This window comes from Primulina tabacum, chromosome 16, assembly GCF_025594145.1.
Source record: "Primulina tabacum isolate GXHZ01 chromosome 16, ASM2559414v2, whole genome shotgun sequence".
In the NCBI taxonomy this organism is placed as follows: Eukaryota; Viridiplantae; Streptophyta; class Magnoliopsida; order Lamiales; family Gesneriaceae; genus Primulina; species Primulina tabacum.
In genome coordinates, this window is record NC_134565.1 from 36,868,259 (window position 1) to 36,888,890 (window position 20,632).

A 20,632-nucleotide genomic window follows, 5' to 3' on the forward strand; every position below is an offset into this window, starting at 1 on the left:
GAAAAAGAGGCGCACCACGCTAACTTGTCAGAAGTCTTATATTTACCACATAAAGCGCATATAATGTATTTTTTTCCCAGTATCAGAACTTAAGAGAACCGTAGATATGATGTGTCAATATCAGTGTTATTAACTAACAAGCAGAATATGAACCAATATTTTTCCAAAAAGAAATCTATGTTTAAGCTCCGGGGAATGATTGATTAATCGGGGGTTATGAGAAAACACGTCACTGAGTCTGTAGCAAGAGAATTAAATAAATAACAAAAGTCTACGACGATAATATACAACATTAGGTAAAAAGTATGTTTTGCCTTTAAAGGTCAACAAGGTGTGCTCGAATCCATGATTATAGCGTGACGATATGAAATAATTCTGCTTGATCTATAACCCGAGATTCAAAATGTCAAAGGAAAATTGTTTGAATTTTGATCCAGAAAAGTTGAGATAATTTAACAAGCAAATCCAATTTAAGATTGTCCATGCACAATCCACACTACATACACAAGGTTTGAATTGAGTAGCCATCTCAAATTTCCTTGCAACAATCGATAATGACACATCAAATTAGTATATTGAGAGAATTTGGAAATACAAGCTATACAACAATTGTCACACAAGATATAGATCATACAATGTGAATTGCGTGACGTATCACCAAAATTTTAAGTGAAACTGATGATGCAAAAGGGGGGGACCTGAATGACCGGCTTACCAAACACAGGCTAATGACATTTGAATCCACCGCAGACCGACAAAACAATGATAAGGATCAGGGCGATGATAATGGCTAGAACAATTAGCTTTATCTTCATGTTCTGCAACCACATCTTTCTCCTCATCTTGGTTCCTTGCGTCCTGAAATCTTGTGCCTGTGACGGGAAATTGATGGCTCATGAATATTCAGTTCATTGAAAGAACACATTCTGAAGGTATATACATAAAAGGAGACTCTACAGTGCAGCAATAATAAATAAAATAATTTAAAATAAAAATTGGAAAGAGCCTGTTAAATGGGTATTTTTCTTGATTGTTTTGAAGTTTTTTGGATTAGCTAGTTGCTTTATTTTCTATCTTGATCAGGCATACATATTCTAGGATATTCTAGTTTCTTGCTTTAGTCTTGTGCATTTGGCCGGTATTTTCTCTCTGTTTCAATGATATTAAGAAGTTGCGGCTCTATGATGGTTGGCATTTTAATAGACTTGCAGATTACGAATTAATTTGATGAATACGTTCCATATATTTTATTTATTTTGGTTAGGATTTGATAATTTGTTATTTTGAATAGCATGTCTCAAATTTTAGGAACATATCTTTGAGTTCGTTTGAATGAGATTGATGAATCTAAAATGAAGAATGTACCGATAACTTTTGAATTTGAGACTTGTCGAGGAACAAGCTGAATGAACGAGATGATCAGGTGGAGATATTCCAATAAAACCAACCAAAGTGAACCACAAATCAATTTACATATAGAATTTAAAAATTGAGACCATTAAAGTAGTTTTTATTAATTTTTAATAATCGTTAAAATTCTATAAGCAGCAATTCTGCTTTAGAAATTTTTGCAAATCTAACCATGTGATATCAATTTCTACATTTATATCAGGAGCAGAGTTGATAGATTTAAATCATTTCCACAATAGAGGCATAACCTCAGGTAAATTCAAAATAATTATCAGATTCAAAATTGATATAAAATTTTGCAAACATGCCATTCAAATCAATATGTAACAGCATGGGATCCCATTTTTAGAATTTAAGACAATATACAATGGCATTAACAGGACTTTAAGCACCTGAGAGCGAAGATTTTCAGTTTTGTCAACCAGAAGCTCAATTTTCTCTCCACGATCAAGAACCTGCAGAGACATAAATCTTAGGGTTAAATCAAACACATTTAATCAGAAACCAAATGCATCCTCATTATCTAATCAGATATTAGCAATTTGTGATGATATATATTCACCTTTTCAATGTTTTCCATCATCACCCCTTTAACTTCTGAAACCTGAGCTTTCACCTTTGCAAGCTTGCTAATCTCCTCTGGATGATCCACACAGTACTGCATTTGCTCCTTCATTTTGGGTCTAAGTTTTGATGACATAAGAATTTTTCTACAGGGCATCGAAATGCGAAGAAAAATGTCTCTAAAAGAGAGTATTACCCAAACTCTTTATTCAGGCTGTTGGCAACAGCTGTTGCAGCCTTCCCTCCAGCATATTTCTTGGTAAAGTCCTCCTTCACTCGCTCAAGAAATGCAATTGGAATCTGTCTTCCAACAGATTCAACAGCAACGACACAATAAGCTGTTATACAAAACAGTTTTTGTTGATCCACCAAAAGAAGTAGTATGAAAATAAATGTAAATAGTAAGCAAAAGAATATAGGTGTATCATATACATCATACAGTGGTCGAACAACATTCATGTACACGCTTCCTGATAAATCAAACAATCAATACCAAGAAATCTTTGATGAAATTAATTTTAAAAAACGCAAGACAAGATGAATGAAGTCCAAACTGGAAACTGCATGGTCACCGTTACAGTACGTTTCCATAAGGTTGAAGCAGACAGCAACCAAGTCTATATAGGAGAATGAAACTTATGACTGAATTGAAGCGAGGGTGTGAAAAGTGGAAAAGCCTTGTGAAATCCAGGGACAGTCAGATACTGTGCCTCAAAAACAGAAGGCTAGGTCACAAAGGAACAAACTTACAATTACTTTATAGCCCAAGAGACAATATTTAAAGCTGAATTCAGTCAATGTAACACAAAATCACAGATATTAAATAAACATTGGAACCCAAGCCATCATAAACAAACACAAGTGGCCCAAATAAAAACAGATTTGTACCATGGTGTACAACATGAGATAACGGTATTTGAAATACCTACAGATATCAAAGAGTATAATATCTATAAATGGGACATACAAGCAACTTGAAAGTGAGAGTAGACAATAAAACAACTCATCATTCAGACTAATCATACTTTTGAACTGATTACTTAAAAATTATGTTAAGGCAAAACCAAATTGTCGATTTCTACCGAGTGAGGATCTCTCTCACGCAAGGTCGTTATCATCAGTTGTTACCAATTTAGCCACAAAAAAAAAAAAAAAAAAACAGCCGATCCAGAACCTGTAGCCACATCACAAAAACTAATGGCCAAAACAATCACCTTAAACAAAGATATAAGCCACTGAAGGTAACTCACACCGAAAAATCACAAAACAAACCCTAAAATTTTCAAATCAAGCAAAATCGGAGAATAACCAAAACGAGCATGCAAAAAAGAACTAACAACCAGCCAATCATACAGAATAAACAAAACAAACATGGAAACAAATAGATCAGACACGGCGCCGCTTACTGAATCCATCCTCGACGAGGTAATTGAAGGTGTGGCCGTCGCAGTTGTAAGTGAACTTATTGTTGGTGGCTGGGAGTTTCTGCAAACACTGCGCCGCGATTCCTGTGAAATTCCCCGTGAACTCGGTATACTCCGCCAGGATCACCGTCCCACGCGCCACAAAACTGTAGATCAACGATTGCTGGCCCATTCCTCCTTTTCTCCACGATAAACCTAGGTCAAACCTCTATATACGTGCGCTTGAATATGTATTCGAACGTTTAACGCAAAATGTAGAGAGAGAATTGAATGGAAGAAGTGAGATAGGAGAAGTTATAATGGAGAAAGGGATAAAGCATTAGGCGGAGGAAGCGTGACATTGCCGGGACCCTACGGGTTTTGATTATATATATATACACACAGAAATGAAACGCTTTTAAGGGTCAATTTCGTGGATAAAATCTTTTATACGAGTCCTACGTAAAAAAATATTAATTTTTATATTTTAATAACATAATTATTATTTTTTTTTGTATTTTTTGGATGACTATGAAAATTGGTACTGTTCACCCTCCAAGTCTTCTGTGGTGGGCTCAGGCTGTCCAGAATTTTAAGGCCTGTTGAACGATGCCAGGTGATCGAAAACTTTATTCATTTCCCTATAGCTATGTCAGTCACCTCCCATTGCTTGCCAATTACCTTCTTGCACTCCTCCAGCTCCGTTAGCACATTCAGACACGGCATACTTTCCTTGTAACTTCTAGACAAACCCGGCGACTTCCTCTACCCTATGCCAGCTGCAACCCCTAGACTCTAGAGAGCCTGCCCAAATCTCAGCAGCTGCTGGTTTAATATGAAAGCCAACCAATCAGTGCCCGTATTCATTTCGAATAACACCTCCTCCCCCGGTCTTGTTATTACCTTCATAACACCTATACGTATTCAACTTTACCCACCATCTCTCAGGCTTTTGCCACCCAAAGTACGTAGTTTCATAATTCCCCCCAAGAACCTGCACAATTAGAGCTCTAAGCTTATGATTTGTTCTTTTGCTTGTATCCGATAATACAAATTCATTTCGTCACCTCTAAACCACCATTCAGTAATAGCGAACATAGCATTTCACTCGCTAGTAAAATCACAATTGACTTCCTCTGATAAATTAAAATGGAATCAGTCAGCAAACTCATTCCATTCTGGAGTTGAGTGTTGGTTGGTAATAGACCTAGCAAGACCTGCTTTGCTCCATCACATCCCCTGAAGATATGATTCACGTGCTATAACTTTCCCGCACAACAAAAGCAATCTCCATTAGTCGAGAAGCCCATGCGAACTCATCTCTGTCAAACAAATATCCTCGAGTACGTATTCACGTAACGATTCATTTTCAACACATAGATCCATCCAAAAACTCAACAAATTTTCGGAACCCTTCTTCAAGAGAGGTACAACTCTAGTAATCCTTGAGGTACAGCTCTAGTAATCCCATGCCATATGTTAGAAGAGTCCCTCTTATCGGCAAGTACTAACCAACAAGAACTCGAACCCATAAAGAATCATTTTCTTTCACCATCCTCCACCCAAGTTTTGCCAAAAATGCTTTATGCATATCATGTATGGATCTAATCCTCAGGCCACCTTCTGCTTTAGACTTGATGACATTGTTTCAGCTTACCAAGATGACTTTTCGTTCGCTTTCTGCCCCATTAGAAGTTACGAATGATTTGCTCAATCTTAGAACAAACTTCATAGAAAGGAGAGGGGTTTGCATGGCGTAAACTAGCATTGCTATCAGAACGGATTGTGTTAGTACTCGTCGTCCTGCAAATGACAAATACTTGGTTTTTCATCCCACAACTCTGGATGGAAGTTCGAACTCCATTTATAAGAAATTATTTCAGTGAAAAAATTTAATAATAATAATAATAATAATAATAATAATAATATTGTAATCAATTTAACAAATCGTTGATAGCATATTAAATTAACTATAAAATAGTTTTCGAAATGGCAATCCATAATTTTCCATGTTTCAACCACCTCTCCAAATTCTTCTTTCAACCACTATTAAATTATTATACACAAAACGTACTTTTTTTGGGGGTGTAAGATTTTAATTGGTCAGATTTTCCTCTCGACCTACTTTTCCTACCTTTCATTACCTTTTCCTAGCTTCTCGATGGTTTCTTTAATTTGTTTTTTTCTATCGTTTTTATTTCCCTCGTGTCCCTTCCCGTCAAAATTGAATGATTCCAAATTGTTGTTCTTCAACTGGAAAATATTGATTTTATGTTTCGTTTGTATCCGATTATTAATTAGTAGTATCAGAAATTTAACGCCGAGAGGAGACATGGAGGGATGTTAATGATAAATCTGGGAAATACCAGGTGGATGGATAGTTATTGCATTGGCAAGTAATGTACATCATATGCATCCTCCGCCGTTGGTGATGTTACAGAGACTGCATCCTCTCAGCCATTGATGCCGCTCAATCCATCAGCAGGCCAATTACTCTTGTATTGATATATATGAACACTTTTAGATATTCGATTAGTTACTATCCTAGGGTAACGTCTCATCAATCGAAAAATAGCATGAATAAACTCATTACACAGGGAAAACTGCAATGTTGCCAAAACTATTTGCTACCATTTCAGAATTCGGGATAGTAAATACAATAAATACCACAATTTTCTTGTAAAAAAACAAAAATGACTGATAACCGATAAATGAGACTATAATTCCATGAGCCAAAATCTTAGGATCCACAAAATACCAATTCAATTCAAAATCTTGACTCGTATTTAATAACATAAATACCTGCTGTAGCACTCAGTTACTCGGCATCCAATTCAACACCAGCAGGCACTTCAAACCGATTCTTACTGCTTTTACCATCCTGGCCACTGTCATCGGCAATGTCCGTGGCAGTTTCCATTATCACATAATCAACATTAAAATCATAATCACCATCCATATCATGATCCATGGTAGATGGTCTACTATCCTTTTTCAATCTTTTTTTCTCTGCTTTTTTCAACTTCGTGTTTAGCATGCCCTCCTCTGAATACAACTTCTCGTTTTGTTTCCTATTTGCATATTTATCTTTCTCAGGGATATCATCCTTTTCGTCAGATTCCATGGACTCATCCTCAGCACTGTCATGAGTTGAAGCTGGTGGTGGTTCATCATTCTGCATACATATCAAACCAAATTTATCTAGACCTATCAATAGTAGAAATCTAAGAGAACATGTGAGAATAGTGTGTTTAATAAGAAGGAAATTTCATTCAGCATATTATTTTGATCCCGGTACAGCTTCAGCTAGGAACGAAAAAAATCACCCCCTCTTGATAATAGGGTCATCATCTTCATTGTTTTCGTATTCCTTTATACTTAAAAGTAATATATATACCAGTACGGGATTTCTTCCCTTCTGTTTATATTGAGTTATGGTGAAATTCGTGGCTTAACCAGAATGAAAAACATCAAAAGATTCAGAATACAGGTGGATGCAAGAAATCAGGCTAGGATTGGTGTTTTAATCTACTTGGGGTGTATAAAGTCGATTTATAAAAATTATATATAACGAAAAACATTTCCAACGTGAGGGGGCAACCCCCAGCATCTCAGCCGGTACCTCTCTAGCATCAAAACTACTCATGTAAAAGACATAATAATGATCGAGATTGAATTCTCATAAAAGGAAACAAAATGTGGAAAAATCACAAACCTCGAGAATCGTCATGCTGAACTTTATAGGAAGATTTGATGGAACTTCAACTGGGTTGAAATCATTGACAGATTTCAAACTGCCAATATACGAAGATTCACCACCATAAACTTCATCCACATTGAACTCTTTCCCAAGTTCTGAGACGATTTTAGCCTCAGAAGGTTCCTCTACATTCCGAACGGGAGGCATGGTGTAATATGGAATTTTACCTACGAGGAGAATCACAAACAAAAATCATGTTAATTTAAACCCCCGCTTGCACTGTCTCTGAAAAGGCAAAGCTATTTTGTTAGCATTCACTGTCGACATAAGTTTTCAGCACTTTTGCCCCATTTTCAAATCAGAAAAAAAAACATAAGTCCTCCAAACCATTATCCAGCTCAGTAGCTGAGATCGGAATTTTGTGCAAGCAGGTGAAACTAAAACTGAAAAAAATTCAGAAATGAGGAAAATCATGAATTATAAATAATATAAAAGCCTATAGAGTTTTTTTTTGGGGGTGTGACCACTCCTGCCAGACTGTTCAGATCCGCCTCCCATGCAACAATACATTTTCTTTTGATGAATTTCATGGAGATGAGGGCTCATACCTACATTCCAGTCATGCAAAACAATCCTAGCAGCAGATTCGATATCTACAATACCACCTTTTTTGAGCTTTCCCCGGACTGTAGCAACCATCTGAAGGAAATCATCAACAGAACTAAACCCGGGGATCTTATATAATGTCACTAATATTTTATCTGGACAAAGCTTGAGGATTTCCTTGACTGCACAGTTAATATCCAGGAATAAAATAAATATCAATTATGACAATCAAAATCAGTCGAGAATGTTAAAAACAAGAACTCACCAGGACCAATTGGATCATCTAATTTTTCAATTCTCTTGCAATTACGAAGAGCAATGGATGCATCAGTTTCAGACGATTTTAGCATCACAACCCCGGGGCAGTCCAATAATTTAACATTTTTATCCAGCTGAACTTCTTGCATAGATCTTGTCAAGCCAGGGGTGGCACCAACATTTGCAACTTGAGATCTTTTCAGGCTATTAATTAGGCTACTTTTACCTACATTGGGAAGGCCAATAACCCCCACAGTGATAGATTTTTTTATCTGCATAAAACCTTGAAGTTAATTTTGCCCCACAAACAAATTAAATAGATGTGTGAAGTTACCATTAACTTTTAAGAGAAATAATACTAAATACATATAATACTAAATACATATAATACTAAATACATATACAATAGAAAAAAAAGGTAGGAGATAGAGGCAAAGAAAATGAATTCCATGTATATACACCAAAGTTATTGAGAGGGGTAGTAGATACCAACCAATACTTACATTATGGCTTCTTGAATAATTTTTCAGCAATTTTATGAGAGTTTCAGCACCCAGACAGTCACTTGTTTGCAGGATATTGCTTGCCTTCCCAGATTTCGTAGCCTTCCCAGCCTTTCGAGTAGATTTCCACCCCAGGTTCGATTTCTGTTCTTGGGTGCTGCATTTAAAGGCAACTGTTGGTAATTCCTCTCTAAGATAATTGAGCCACTTCTCAGCAGCTTCACGAGGAACAAGATCTGAAACATGAGAAAAAAGGTGTTAAGGTAACATATTTTGATGAGTTCTCTGCAAACCCCGAATGATCGAAATCTCAATTTGCACGGAAAGCATCTACATAAATTATCTCTGCAAAGTCAGAACCATTTAAATCTAATGGAAATAAAAATAAATTCCATTAAATCAATTATTTCAAAAAGACCACAACTTGCAAGCTTTTCAAGCTGATATATTTGGGTTGGGCCAGCAGCCCAGCACAAATTTTACCTCCAAACTTAGGACCAGAAAGTCAGAAAAGAAATGCAGAAGAGAAAGCATACCAATTTTATTGAGTAGCAAAACAAGACGCTTATCAGGCCCTGATTTCATCACCATGTTTTCCATGTCAACACAACGTGTACCAAGGGGATCTCGGGCATCAAGGACCTCCAAAATTACATCAGAAGCTTCGATAACTTTCACCAACTCCTTATAAAATGATCTATCTGAGTTGTCTGCGACAAAGTAAAGAATTTTTTAAAATAAATACATCAAACCAAAATATCAGAACACCAAAAATCTATCGCATACCCAAACCCCGAGTTTTCGAAGCTCGGATGGAATTCTCAGTAACTAACTCCTCTTCACCAGAACTCACTTCTTCTTCATTCGTTTCCTTACCCTCTAAGAGCTCCAATTTTCTCTTTTGAGCCTAAAAGAAAAGGTTTTAATAACATAGTCTAAATCCAAATGAAAAAAACTTATAAATCATCCGATACCAAAGCGAAATTTTTCCAGATACAGTATGGTGCAACAAAAGATTGTTTGATGCTAAAAACATGAAGTGATGAGTACAATTGGAACTTGAACTGTTTCATAAATACATGCAGATCCCTGCTCAATTCCAAGTTTACAGGACCATGCTCTCACAATCATTATAACTCTCACATAAACCTAAACTAAACTAGTATCAGCGACTCAGCATAGAAAAAATGATGCTGTGGTCCATGTAAGCTGACAGTAGGCAATTCGCTGAAAGAATCAATTAACAACCATCTTGCTCGTCTACAATTCAATTAATATCCATAGCCATAAGGGAAAAAACAGTAAAATGTGTAAAATTTAATCCTTTCAAATATTCTAAGCATAAAACATCAAAATAACAAATCTGAAACCCTAAAATCAACATCAGCAAGTAATAATTCACAAAGGCAGTAAACATGCATGAACCGTCAATCAAATAGAATGATCAACAGAATAATAAACCACAACAAGATCGAATTACCCTCTCCTTGCGAGCGGCTTTCTTCTCCTCTAGCTCCTGTATGGCACGCTGGCGGCGTGCCTCGAGCGCCTTGAGTTCCTGTTCCTTAAAGGGCCAGTCATTGGGGATGCCCGGATCCTTCTGAACTTTGGATTTCTTGTTCAATCCCAATTTCTTTGCTTCCTTGGCCTTCTTCTTGTGATGCTCCTTTACTTTCCGTATTACCTTGTACTTCTTCTTCAGGGACACTCTCTTGCTCTTGCTCTCTGAGAAAATTCAAACATACAAAATATGAGTAGAAACAAACGAATATGCTACCAGGCTCTAAATAGGTTGCGTGGTAACATACTTTTGCTTTTCTTCACCATGGCTGGATTCTGCGTGGAGACGAAGAGCGAGACGGAGGGGCTGAGGCGGGCGCGGGTTTTATTAGGGTTTACAGTGGAAATGCCAGGGCAAAACAGGCCGGTGGGTCGGGTAAACGTGTGTGTTTATAAATGGCGGGTTATTCGGGAAATCGATTCAAAAGTGTTTTTACAAAAAAAATCGAAAATTTTGGCTCAATCAATATTTTGGAACTTTCATTTCAATAAGGACGAATTATATAATTTTAAATGGAAAAACTTAATTGAGCACGAATTAAAGCCAAATTAAACAAAATTGAATCGAAATCTGACCCTTTTTTATATTTATATTGTACATATTATATTTATTTTTTGGTCTGATTTAATTGGTTTGGTGAGTAAAATTTGATTCGATTTCGTTTTAAAAATTATTTGAATTAAAATCAGCATTTTCGATACCAAACTTACAACTCAAAATCATATATTACTTTTATCATTTTGTTTTTCTAAAAAAAATATAAATTGAAACTACACAATCATAAATAAAATTAATATTTTCAAATCATCATTAATTGGATAATGATTCATAGATTAGAAAATTGAAAACCGAATTACCAAATAAATAATAAAAAATTAAGTATCGTCAATATATATATATATATATATAAATATATAGAGTTTTGATATGCTGCACACCTACCGTACACACCTATGTGAGTACCGATGAGGTGTCAGTCACCCAAAACAAATTAAGTTTTCGTTGTTGGGCTAATTGGACCAGACATAGAAAAAGTTTGGGTTGGTCCAAACCAAATCTGGACCTCGACCCGTTGGACCCGAGTTCTGTCCAACTCAGCCTTTTTGCTGACCTCGTCAGTCCTCTGGATCTTCAGCTCTTGTTAATCTGTTTATTGGTCAAACAAATTAGCGAGAAATATTTCCATGTGGAAAACGGGGTTCGCACGAACTCAATCCTCATCCACTCCCATGTAAGTTGGACACTTTTCCTGTAATTTTTCGCCAAAACGCCAATTATCTGTTGCATTTTCTTTTTACCTTGATTTTAGGGTTAGTTTTTTTTGGTTGCTTGGTTTAATTTAATTCTTATTCATGACAAATTTACGTTGATCTAGAACCACATTGAAATTTGATGTTTTTTTTGGCATTGTGTGTTCGGTAGTTAAAGAGTTGATATTGCAAATTTGCATTTTCGCTGAGCGTTACTGCTGGAATTGTTACTACCTGTGTAGCATTTTGAATCAGCTGCTGTACATCTATGGCTCGGACTGTAAATTGTATACACTTTTATAGTGCTTCAACAAGTTGGGAGTGAATAATGATTACAAATTGGAGAGGGTGGAAATATAGTTGCAAGCTAGAAACTGCATAATCCAGCATTAGCTATGTTGACTTTGTTGATTGGGATTTCTACCGTGTTATTAGCTGCATGTTAAGTGTTCGAAAATGTTGGAACCCCCTTCTTATTCACATTTCGTGTGCTGCTCTATGGTTGCAAGCATGGTCAGTATTTTTGTGGCCCAATGCTGGAAAGGAAAGGACACCCCTGAACTGTGCCCGCTGTCCATTGCAAGAAAATGGTGAAATGAGAAATTCTTGTCCTCGTGCAACTGCTTTACTCTTGCTTAACTCGATTTAGTTTTACAGCATGTATCCATAAACAACTGATATTAGAAATATAAGCAGCATCATTTTTATCCTAGAAAATTAATTTCTTTTGCTTAATGAATAATGAATGCAATTCTCAATGCTGCTAATTTTGCAGGTGCTAATTTGAAATTTGTTGTGAAATGGGCATTTTCCCTCAATGTGTGCCAGCCTTTTATCAAGCTAATCAATAAGAAGAGACTCTGCTCATGGCCGTATGTGCTGTTATTCCATCCATTGCCAAGCTGCAAGCTCATGGCATTGTCTTGAAAGAGCGGTTATTGCTGGCCAAAACTTCTCATGTGCCAGCTCAAAGGTTTCTTTAACATATTCAGTTGGTTCAGTATCCTCCTAATATGCATTAAATCTTTGTCATTGTTTGGATCAACTTTTTTCACTGAAGTCATTCTGATGCAATAACTGTAGTAGTTGTCTTGTAATCAATAGATATAATTTTTTTTCCAGTTGCTATGAAACATCAGTCTTTTCAATTCTTTTACCTCCACAGTGGCAATCTTTCAGTTGTTAAAATCTTATATTTTTCATTTTAACTTTGATTTTATTTCTTCTTATGTATCTATGAGTGCTTGTTTGGAACTGTTGTGCTACCATGGTAAAACTTAGATTAGATGTATTTGTGGGATTTTTTATTTTAATTTCTCAAGCTTATTTAAGTATGAGATGTATGTGTAGGATTTTTATTTTAATTTCTGAAGATTATTTAAGTATGAGCTATATATTCCTTAAATGATGTTTTTCATTTTTATCAATTCCTGGTCATTTCTAGGAAGATTCATTGTATGAGTTGTAAAGTTAAGCCATTATCTCTGGGGAAGGACCACTACCTCATTGCTCCAAGCTTAAGCAAGTCAAATGGAATTCCAAAACCCAAGACTCTTAATAGATGCTATTGCTTGGGTGCCCTAGTGAGTGCTGATGGTTCTATTTCTTCTGACTGGGCTCCTATTGCAGACCAGGTTCTCCTGTTGGCGAGTATGATCCTTACGTTTATAGCTGGAGTAATTCCTACCGAAAAGAACTTGTATAATAATTCGACAAGCAGATCCCAGGATGATGTTGTCCCTGAAATCTCTTCTTCCTCGGGTAGGTAAGGAAGGTTCATGATCGAAATTTCATCACGGTTTATATCTTTTGGCTGTAAGATTCTGCTTAGATGTTAATATGGTTCTGTTATGTTCCATTGTATGATTTGGTTTATTTAATTGCAGTGAAATCACCAATGATAATGAGGTTTACTTGCAATTTGCCTGGAATGTTGTGAAAGGCAAGCTTATGGATTCCTTATCTGCTATTGATGTTGGGGTCGATTTAAGAGAAACACTTTCAGAATTTGAAGGAAAAAACAATAAACAGCAGTCTAGTTTGTGTGCTGTTGCCGAGGGTCCCAGAGTAAGGTTGCTATGGGCATCATTTCAGTGGTTCAACAAAGAGGCAGGCACTTTATTATCTCTGTCATATACTTGCATCTTTGTTTGTGTTGTTAAAAAATATAAACCTCTTTTAAAAGGATTTTGGCCCAGGGGAAGAATTTTTCCTCGGATTTTTCTTTGTACTGGCACAGGAGAAAGACACTTGTAATTTTTGTTTCTTTTTCCCTTGGATATTTATTCTCCTGGTTTGAACAGAGGGTTAATACTTCTCTTCTTTAGGTGTCAAATATTTCTGGAAACTGTATCACAAAGTCAACAAAGGAGTTTTCGGCTGTCTTTACTGAAATTATTCTGAACTGCAACCAGAATCTATGTAAAGCGTGGCTGGAAGAGGAACTTCGACTGGTATCTGGAAAACCTAACAAGGTTAGTTGCCTCATGAATGATAATCAATACACATTATTGCTGCAACAAGCTATCAAAATTACTTCGATAAGCAAAATATTATTTCGTTTTCTCCTTTTTCTATTAGGAACTTCCTTCTTTGGTGGTCAATAAATTAGGTGCCTACGACAATCTAATTCAAATTATCAGAAAGTCAGGCAAGGAGAATTTATACGTGGAGTTGACATATGCCCTTAAATTTGGGTCTTCCAGGTAATAAAATAGTGTTGAAATATTTCGAAGTTGACTATGTTTCTTTATCAACCGGTTATTTAATTTGAACACATTGGTGAGCATTTCTTTTAGTTTTCCCTTGTTGCCTTTCCCGATGAGAGTCTTTTTTAGTTCCTTTATATTGAAAAATAGTGTGAAAGGAGGTGTGTCAAAGTAAATAGTTTAAGGGCAGTATCAGTAGCATGCACAGAAGTCTGATTGTTATTAGAGAATAACTTCAGGATAGCTTTTGTATCTTCCATTACCATGCAGGAATATGGGGCCTCAGTGGCTGTATGGTTTCCTGATTTCCTAAGCTTTGTTTTGGTAAACTTCTTCATGTGTGTCTCTATTCGCTTGTTATGAAGTTACCTTGCCTTTTGCATGCTGTTTATTGAAATTTTGGTTTTCTTTTGTTCTTTTGGGAGCTACTATTTTTTCGTTTTCATTTGAGGTCAGTGAATCAGAAAATACAGCACCTTGGGATCTGCCTTTTATCATTTCTTGGGTCATCACAACTATTTAATGGTTGTAAACACTCCAGTATTTCAAGTAAAACTAGTTGTTTTATATGATATGTGTATGTTGCCGCATACAATCACAGGTAATGGATGGTGCAAGAAGGATAGGTTTTGCAATACTTGCCTAAACCGTTCTCTCTTTTCAGAGTCAGATTGCAAGTGCATTGCGCAAGGATCCACAATTTTTTGAATTGCACCTCTTTGTTTGATAGGAATGATGGATGCTACAATTATAGCTTATTTGCCCAACATGGAGTAGCAATACTAGAAGATCTGCTGATCACATTGGCCGATGGCGCTGCAAGCACATATTTGGAGCTTATATCTGTGGACAGTAGCTTGTCTAATGAAATGAACAACCTTGGATTGAGCTTGTGTACCTTATGCACTAGAGCACTTCAGCGATTGCGCAATGAGGTGGACTTAATCTCTCACCCTGCCAGTCATTTTCATACAAAACCTCACATATTTGTGTCAGGTTTTAAAGTTCCTTAAACTTGTGATTCATCATAATGGTTCTTTTCTGAAGAGTTGTTTCATAATTACTTCATGGAGCAATTTTATTTTATGAAAAATGAGTTTGTGTTCGTTCACATGTAAAATAAAATTTTCCTCACACGTATTATTTTGGAGTAGACCATACCTTAAAACTTTCTCTTTCGTTTCCTGAAGGAACTTGGTTATTCGTATATGTAGTCGTCGTTACTAGTACCATTTTGAACAAGTTTTGTGAGTTATATCGGGCATGCATTCATAATTGTGGCTTTTGTAGATATACAGCCCAAGGTGTGTAGTAGCTTGATGAGATCTGTTTATTAGTTATTACCATGAGTTATAACATGGAGATTGAAGTTGATAAAAACTGTACAATGTCGAATGTCATGGAGATTGAAGTTGATAAAAACTGTACAATGTCGAATGTAGTACACCGAGATATGTGAGTGTCATGATACTAGTGTTTTTGTAAATTTTAAAACTGTACAATGTGGAATGTAGTACATCGAGATTTGCGAGCATTACAATACTAGTGTTTGTTTAGATTTTTTTTAAAACAATGTGTGATCTCTGGTTCACAGGTAGCATTGAACCAATGGTTGCATCAAAACATGGCAGCAATTGTATCTATGTATGAAGATAGGTTTGAACTTTGCACACTTCGAAGCGTACCCATTGAGAAATCCAACACAATGGAGGCCGGAAATTTTAGTTGGTGGAAACAGTTCAGTTTGATGAGATCAGGACCTGTATCATCGGATCTGCATTTTGCTGTGATCAACCAGGTTTCTGTACCTTTTAAAAGGACCAAGGAATTAAGGGCCTTGACTGGGTGGTACGTTCTAATCCATTTCTTGTATATAGCGCTCTATGCATGCGTTATGTGCATGTGTATGCAAATATTTTGATATTAAATATTTTTGTGTAAGAAGCCTAGAGATTATATTAAAATTAAAAACTTTAGAGATGATTTTTATAAGAGTTTCTATTAATTGATTAGAATAATGATCTAAATATGTCATTCATAATTATTTTTTAATTTATGGTGTTTTATAATAATTTTTTGTATTGAGAATGATATGGTTATTTAAACTTATATAACAAATCTTGCGGTTTAATAAATTCATTGCCTCCATTGATATCTAATTAATTGTATCTTCTGATGCAAATAGTCTTGCAACATTTTCTTGTAATAGGTTATAGGTTGCGGGTTGACATTCTAAACATACCACTGATTGAAATAACCAAATCATCCTGATAGAGAAGTTCATTGTAGAAATTTGGTATGATATGTGAGGAGAATTTGAGTTCTCGCTATTTTTTGTAAATACTACCATTCACGTTTCACGAACTGTTATAGTTCTCAAATATCAACGCAACTTCTGTTTTTAAGAAGCCAAGCTCTCGATGTTTCGAGTAAAAAGTTGGATTACTCTTATGCCACAGGAGGTACTATGTAAGTCTATTCCTTGAACTGGCAGATATCGCCATGCCATTTGTAAGAACAGTTGTTGCTAAAGTCAGTGATGCCATTTCATTCTTTCTGGTCAGCTTGATAGGGAGGTCATTAGGGCTTATCTACTCTGGAATTCAAAAGTCCTTGCGATGGAAGTGAGGTAAAAACGATACCTTGCGCTGTTTCTAAGCTGTCGACCCCATCGTTTTTTTTCCAGTATTACTTCACAACTTCCTTAGATATTACTATATCAAATCGATAACTTTGGTTGTACATTACGATGTCCTATTTTTATCATTTGGGTATTTTTGATTTTTTGAAGTGATTGTTTGACTTTGGTTCTGTCCCTTTAATTGTTAATAAAACATAGCTTTTCGGACTCGTGAGTAGGAACAATATTCTTGCCATAACCTTAGATTTCTTGGATGTTTACTTGTAGCCATTAGACAACACCTTGACGTAACATGGGATGCAACAACTTTAAACAGAAGTTTTAGGAAAAAGCGCAATTGAAAGGAGAGTTGAGCCTAAAATTGAAAATAATATTAATATCTCGTCATGCAAGTATGAAAATTTTATTTGAATGAAAAGTTGTCATGAAGATTATAAGATATTGTGCCAAAAAAAACTTGAAACTAGCTGTGTCAAAATAATGTTCTAGCTAAAATTTTGATTAAGCCATTTATATATTATTTATGTGCGATTCCAGTCGTTTGCACAGCAGCCTTAGCCTGTGTTGCACAGTTGATTTGGCAAGCGATGGTGGGAAAACAACAGGCAATGGTTAATAATTCTTCCGAAAAGATCACAAGAAATCCAACGTACATAATCCTAGAGGCCCACCATCTTTACACGACATTATCTTTCTAAAAGAAACTTCTTACTTTAATCTGATAAATATTTCATGCTGACTCATTCATTGTTTTCTGTTTGTTGGATTCTTTGACAATAATTTGGGTTGATTTTAGTATTTCTTTTTATTTTTAACTTTTTTTACCACGTCATATTGTGTTCCCGGAAGTCTCAAATGCTAGAGATGAGTTAAATAGAAGCTAGTTGTCCGTAAACAGAGTAAAAAACCTCTTTACAGCAAAGGAAATGGTTTAGGCCAAAATTTATACATTCTTTGTTTTTAGAAGCCAATATTATTTTTCGACATCTAACAGAATTGATGAAAAATAGAATTTAGATTTGGGTTTCTTAATCTAATCGAATATTTCTGATCTCATACAAAACTTGAAGAGCTCGAACTAATTAAACGGAATCTCATGTTTTTTTTTTTTTTTTACGGAAACTCTCCGGCCTATACATGCTCTCTTTCATTGAGACACAACATGTTCCAGTGCAAAAGAATGTTTTATCGACTCAGCAAGTACGAGCATCAAATGTCCGATCGCATCATTACAAAATGATTTTGCAGAAGAGAATCTGAAATAGAACAAAAACTGAATGGAATTTTAAGTTCACACGCTGCTTAAATTATTAGTGTTCACGACTTTCGAATATTTTATTTAATTGATAATTGATTAATTACAAGAATTCATCCCATACTATACTAGTACTCGATGAGAGAATACAATAACTGAGAGATAACAATAATGAAAGCAATTTGGACCTCAATTATGTTAATTAAGACTATCCATTAGCTGGCTTGATTTGTCTCTTTATGTTATATATATGTAGCAATAAGCCGTTGACATAAATTTAAAGTGATCATCGAAAAACGTGAAGCCAAAAGTTAGGGATATGTGGTGGATAAAAAATCACAATCATGTTTCCAAAAAATCGCAAGCTAAACATTTTTGTCCACACATCTTTTATATACATACATACATACATACATATACATACATATATATGGAAAATTGTTTTTCAGAAATGATTTTAGTCCCGTATCATTCGTTATATGGCAATTGGTTACATAAAAGTGTTTACATTAGGCTTAATACATCGACATCATTCTAACACCACATCAACGCTACGTAGAAAATCATTAAAATTGTAACAACAAAAAAAAATTAACATATTAAAACTGTAATTCATTTACATAAAGAACCAAAATCGTGGAGAATACACATTAAATTTGCAATTTTACATATATGCAGATGGTGAACTGTATTCAATTACATCGATCCTTGGGTATGTTTTATGTTTTGAGTTACTGAATTTATTAATATTACGTGACTAAGAAACCTAGACATTGATTATTTGTAGTCGGACTGCAAATTAAATAATCCGGAATGGGGGCCAATATTCCCACATTTTAAATGGAAAAGATAACACACTGTGCTCCCGGTTCATGCCCAATTTCATTTCTCGTGGGAGTCACCTTTATTGCCTTTGTTAAAGCAACAAATATTGACCCAGACAATCAATGCCATTTTTATTAAATAGTGTGAGACTTTGATATTAAATTGATGACCGATTCAATTTCTACTTTATCAAAGGGAGGGCAAAAATAAATAATAAAAAATCCCCAAAAACATGGAAGAAAGTTTAAAGAAGATCTTGCTTTTTAGGATTTCCTTCCTACTATGTTTGTGGTTTAAATAATGTTTAGTGTTCGTCTTTATAAAATTATATGACACCGTCACACGAGTCAATTTTGTTAAACAAATTTTTGACCTGACACAATCATGTTGGTATTGGATATAGTTTGTTTAACATAAATTGTAAAAGATACAAAAGGTTGTGTAACAAATTTAAATGTTGTCCCAAATTTAGTAACACTACGCAGCGAAATAATATAACACAAAAATAAATAACTTAAACTAAAATAACCAGAATTAATTGTGCGCAGTGTTTCAGGACAAAATAATAACTAGAAAACCAATTTCAATCTACAAAAACCAACAATAGTGATTTTAACGAAATTCAATTTTCTCAACACGTTTAGAAAATAAATTGCTTTCTAAAACAAACAATCAAAATAAAACTTATTCAAGAAACCAAAAACACGATGCCAAAAACTGAAGGAACAAAACCTGATCTTCAACCAACACTTCCACATGTGTTGTCCGCAGATATCTCCAACAATCATGGCAACACGTAAAACAACATTTTTCAAAACATCAACGTCCTTGTGAGTTATTTTTCTCTGAAAACCATGGCGTGCAAGAGTGCAAAAGTAAACAGCCAAAGGTCCAAACTCTTTTTCCTTAGGTTCGTTCTCTTATTTATAACATCATTATCTCCTATGGTTTATCTTGAAAAAGAATCCTACAAGATATGGAAGTCAAGAGTTTTATTAGAAATAAAGTACTCTTTTTAAACAATGATATCATATCATAAAATCCTCATCACAAATATCATATCTAGAAAGACAAAACTCTCAATTCAATATTTCACACAATCTTAAATTATATTTTAGGAAAAGATTATTTCAAGAACCAAGACTAATTTTATATTTATTTTTAAAACAAAATATTATTATTCACTGTAGATATAAACCGGACAAACCCGTGTATATGAACATGTGAAATCGAAGATTTACTCAAGTAGTAAAGTGCTTGCCAAACAATTGATACTTTGCGATATTAAAGTGTGAACATATGTTTGGTTTTGCGTCTACCAATAAAACAAAATAGGACCATTTGATTTTTTATTTATTTATTTTTTTTTAAATTTGAAACACTGAAACTTGTCGTGTCCATAAAAGTCGTAGGCATTAGAGATATACTTTCTGAAAAATGATTCAGATATATATAGTAATTAACATTTGTAACAAAAATGATATAGATCGCCTTTAAATAAGTACATGCATGCTCAATTAAGTCCAACAATTGATTAAATATAATTGACATTTACAATGTGATCGCATAGACAGGGTTTTGCTTTCATTATTAAACAAATTTGATTAAATATATTTGACATTTTATAAAATATAATGTGATTAAAAAGAGTGTTTTACTTCTTACATTGTTAAATTCAACACGATAAAGATCATTCGATCGAGGTTTTGGGGGAAAAAACTTGTTGGCGAAAGTGGAAAATCTTTAGTAATATTTCTGTGATTACATACGATTTATGAAAAAAGGATACAATTAAATATAATAATACTCGATCGTGACTAAGTGGATATTGATTAAGATTAATTGTACGCAAAAATTAATTATATATAGATTGTCATTAAATAAATTCATGCTGGATTATGCCACAACACTTGATTAACTGAAATTGATTTTATGTAACATTATAGTG

General features: G+C 34.8%; 3 protein-coding genes across 7 annotated transcripts; 1 reads left to right on the forward strand and 2 right to left on the reverse strand.

Annotated features, from left to right (window-relative positions):
* Positions 1 to 555: 555 nt before the first annotated feature.
* On the reverse strand, positions 556 to 3,733 carry LOC142529513 (vesicle-associated membrane protein 721). The gene is made up of 5 exons (XM_075635066.1): positions 3,381 to 3,733; positions 2,171 to 2,312; positions 1,973 to 2,093; positions 1,803 to 1,865; positions 556 to 872 (listed from the first exon to the last, which is right to left on the reverse strand). Exons 1-5 carry the CDS (start codon positions 3,568 to 3,570, stop codon positions 726 to 728), a joined length of 663 nt encoding a protein of 220 aa, XP_075491181.1. The 5' UTR covers positions 3,571 to 3,733; the 3' UTR covers positions 556 to 725.
* Positions 3,734 to 5,977: 2,244 nt separating this feature from the next.
* LOC142528890 (guanine nucleotide-binding protein-like NSN1) lies at positions 5,978 to 10,390 on the reverse strand. Its single transcript, XM_075634155.1, has 9 exons — positions 10,253 to 10,390; positions 9,925 to 10,169; positions 9,231 to 9,351; positions 8,981 to 9,154; positions 8,445 to 8,680; positions 7,949 to 8,213; positions 7,686 to 7,865; positions 7,093 to 7,304; positions 5,978 to 6,552 (listed from the first exon to the last, which is right to left on the reverse strand). Exons 1-9 carry the CDS (start codon positions 10,269 to 10,271, stop codon positions 6,196 to 6,198), a joined length of 1,809 nt encoding a protein of 602 aa, XP_075490270.1. The 5' UTR covers positions 10,272 to 10,390; the 3' UTR covers positions 5,978 to 6,195.
* Positions 10,391 to 11,036: 646 nt separating this feature from the next.
* Positions 11,037 to 17,375, forward strand: LOC142529021 (uncharacterized). 5 transcript variants are annotated; one of them, XM_075634374.1, is made up of 10 exons: positions 11,037 to 11,236; positions 12,031 to 12,228; positions 12,700 to 13,020; positions 13,142 to 13,364; positions 13,583 to 13,729; positions 13,836 to 13,960; positions 14,694 to 14,898; positions 15,558 to 15,811; positions 16,423 to 16,592; positions 17,142 to 17,375. In XM_075634374.1, the coding sequence occupies exons 2-9, from the start codon at positions 12,122 to 12,124 to the stop codon at positions 16,589 to 16,591; spliced, it is 1,551 nt and encodes a 516-aa protein (XP_075490489.1). In that variant the 5' UTR covers positions 11,037 to 11,236; positions 12,031 to 12,121; the 3' UTR covers position 16,592; positions 17,142 to 17,375. The 5 variants fall into 5 exon arrangements, with proteins under 5 accessions (XP_075490489.1, XP_075490491.1, XP_075490488.1 ...); XM_075634376.1 differs by lacking the exon at positions 17,142 to 17,375 and adding an exon at positions 11,498 to 11,845 and having other exon boundaries at positions 16,423 to 16,813; XM_075634373.1 differs by lacking the exon at positions 17,142 to 17,375 and having other exon boundaries at positions 11,038 to 11,236; positions 16,423 to 16,813.
* The last annotated feature ends 3,257 nt before the right edge of the window (positions 17,376 to 20,632 follow it).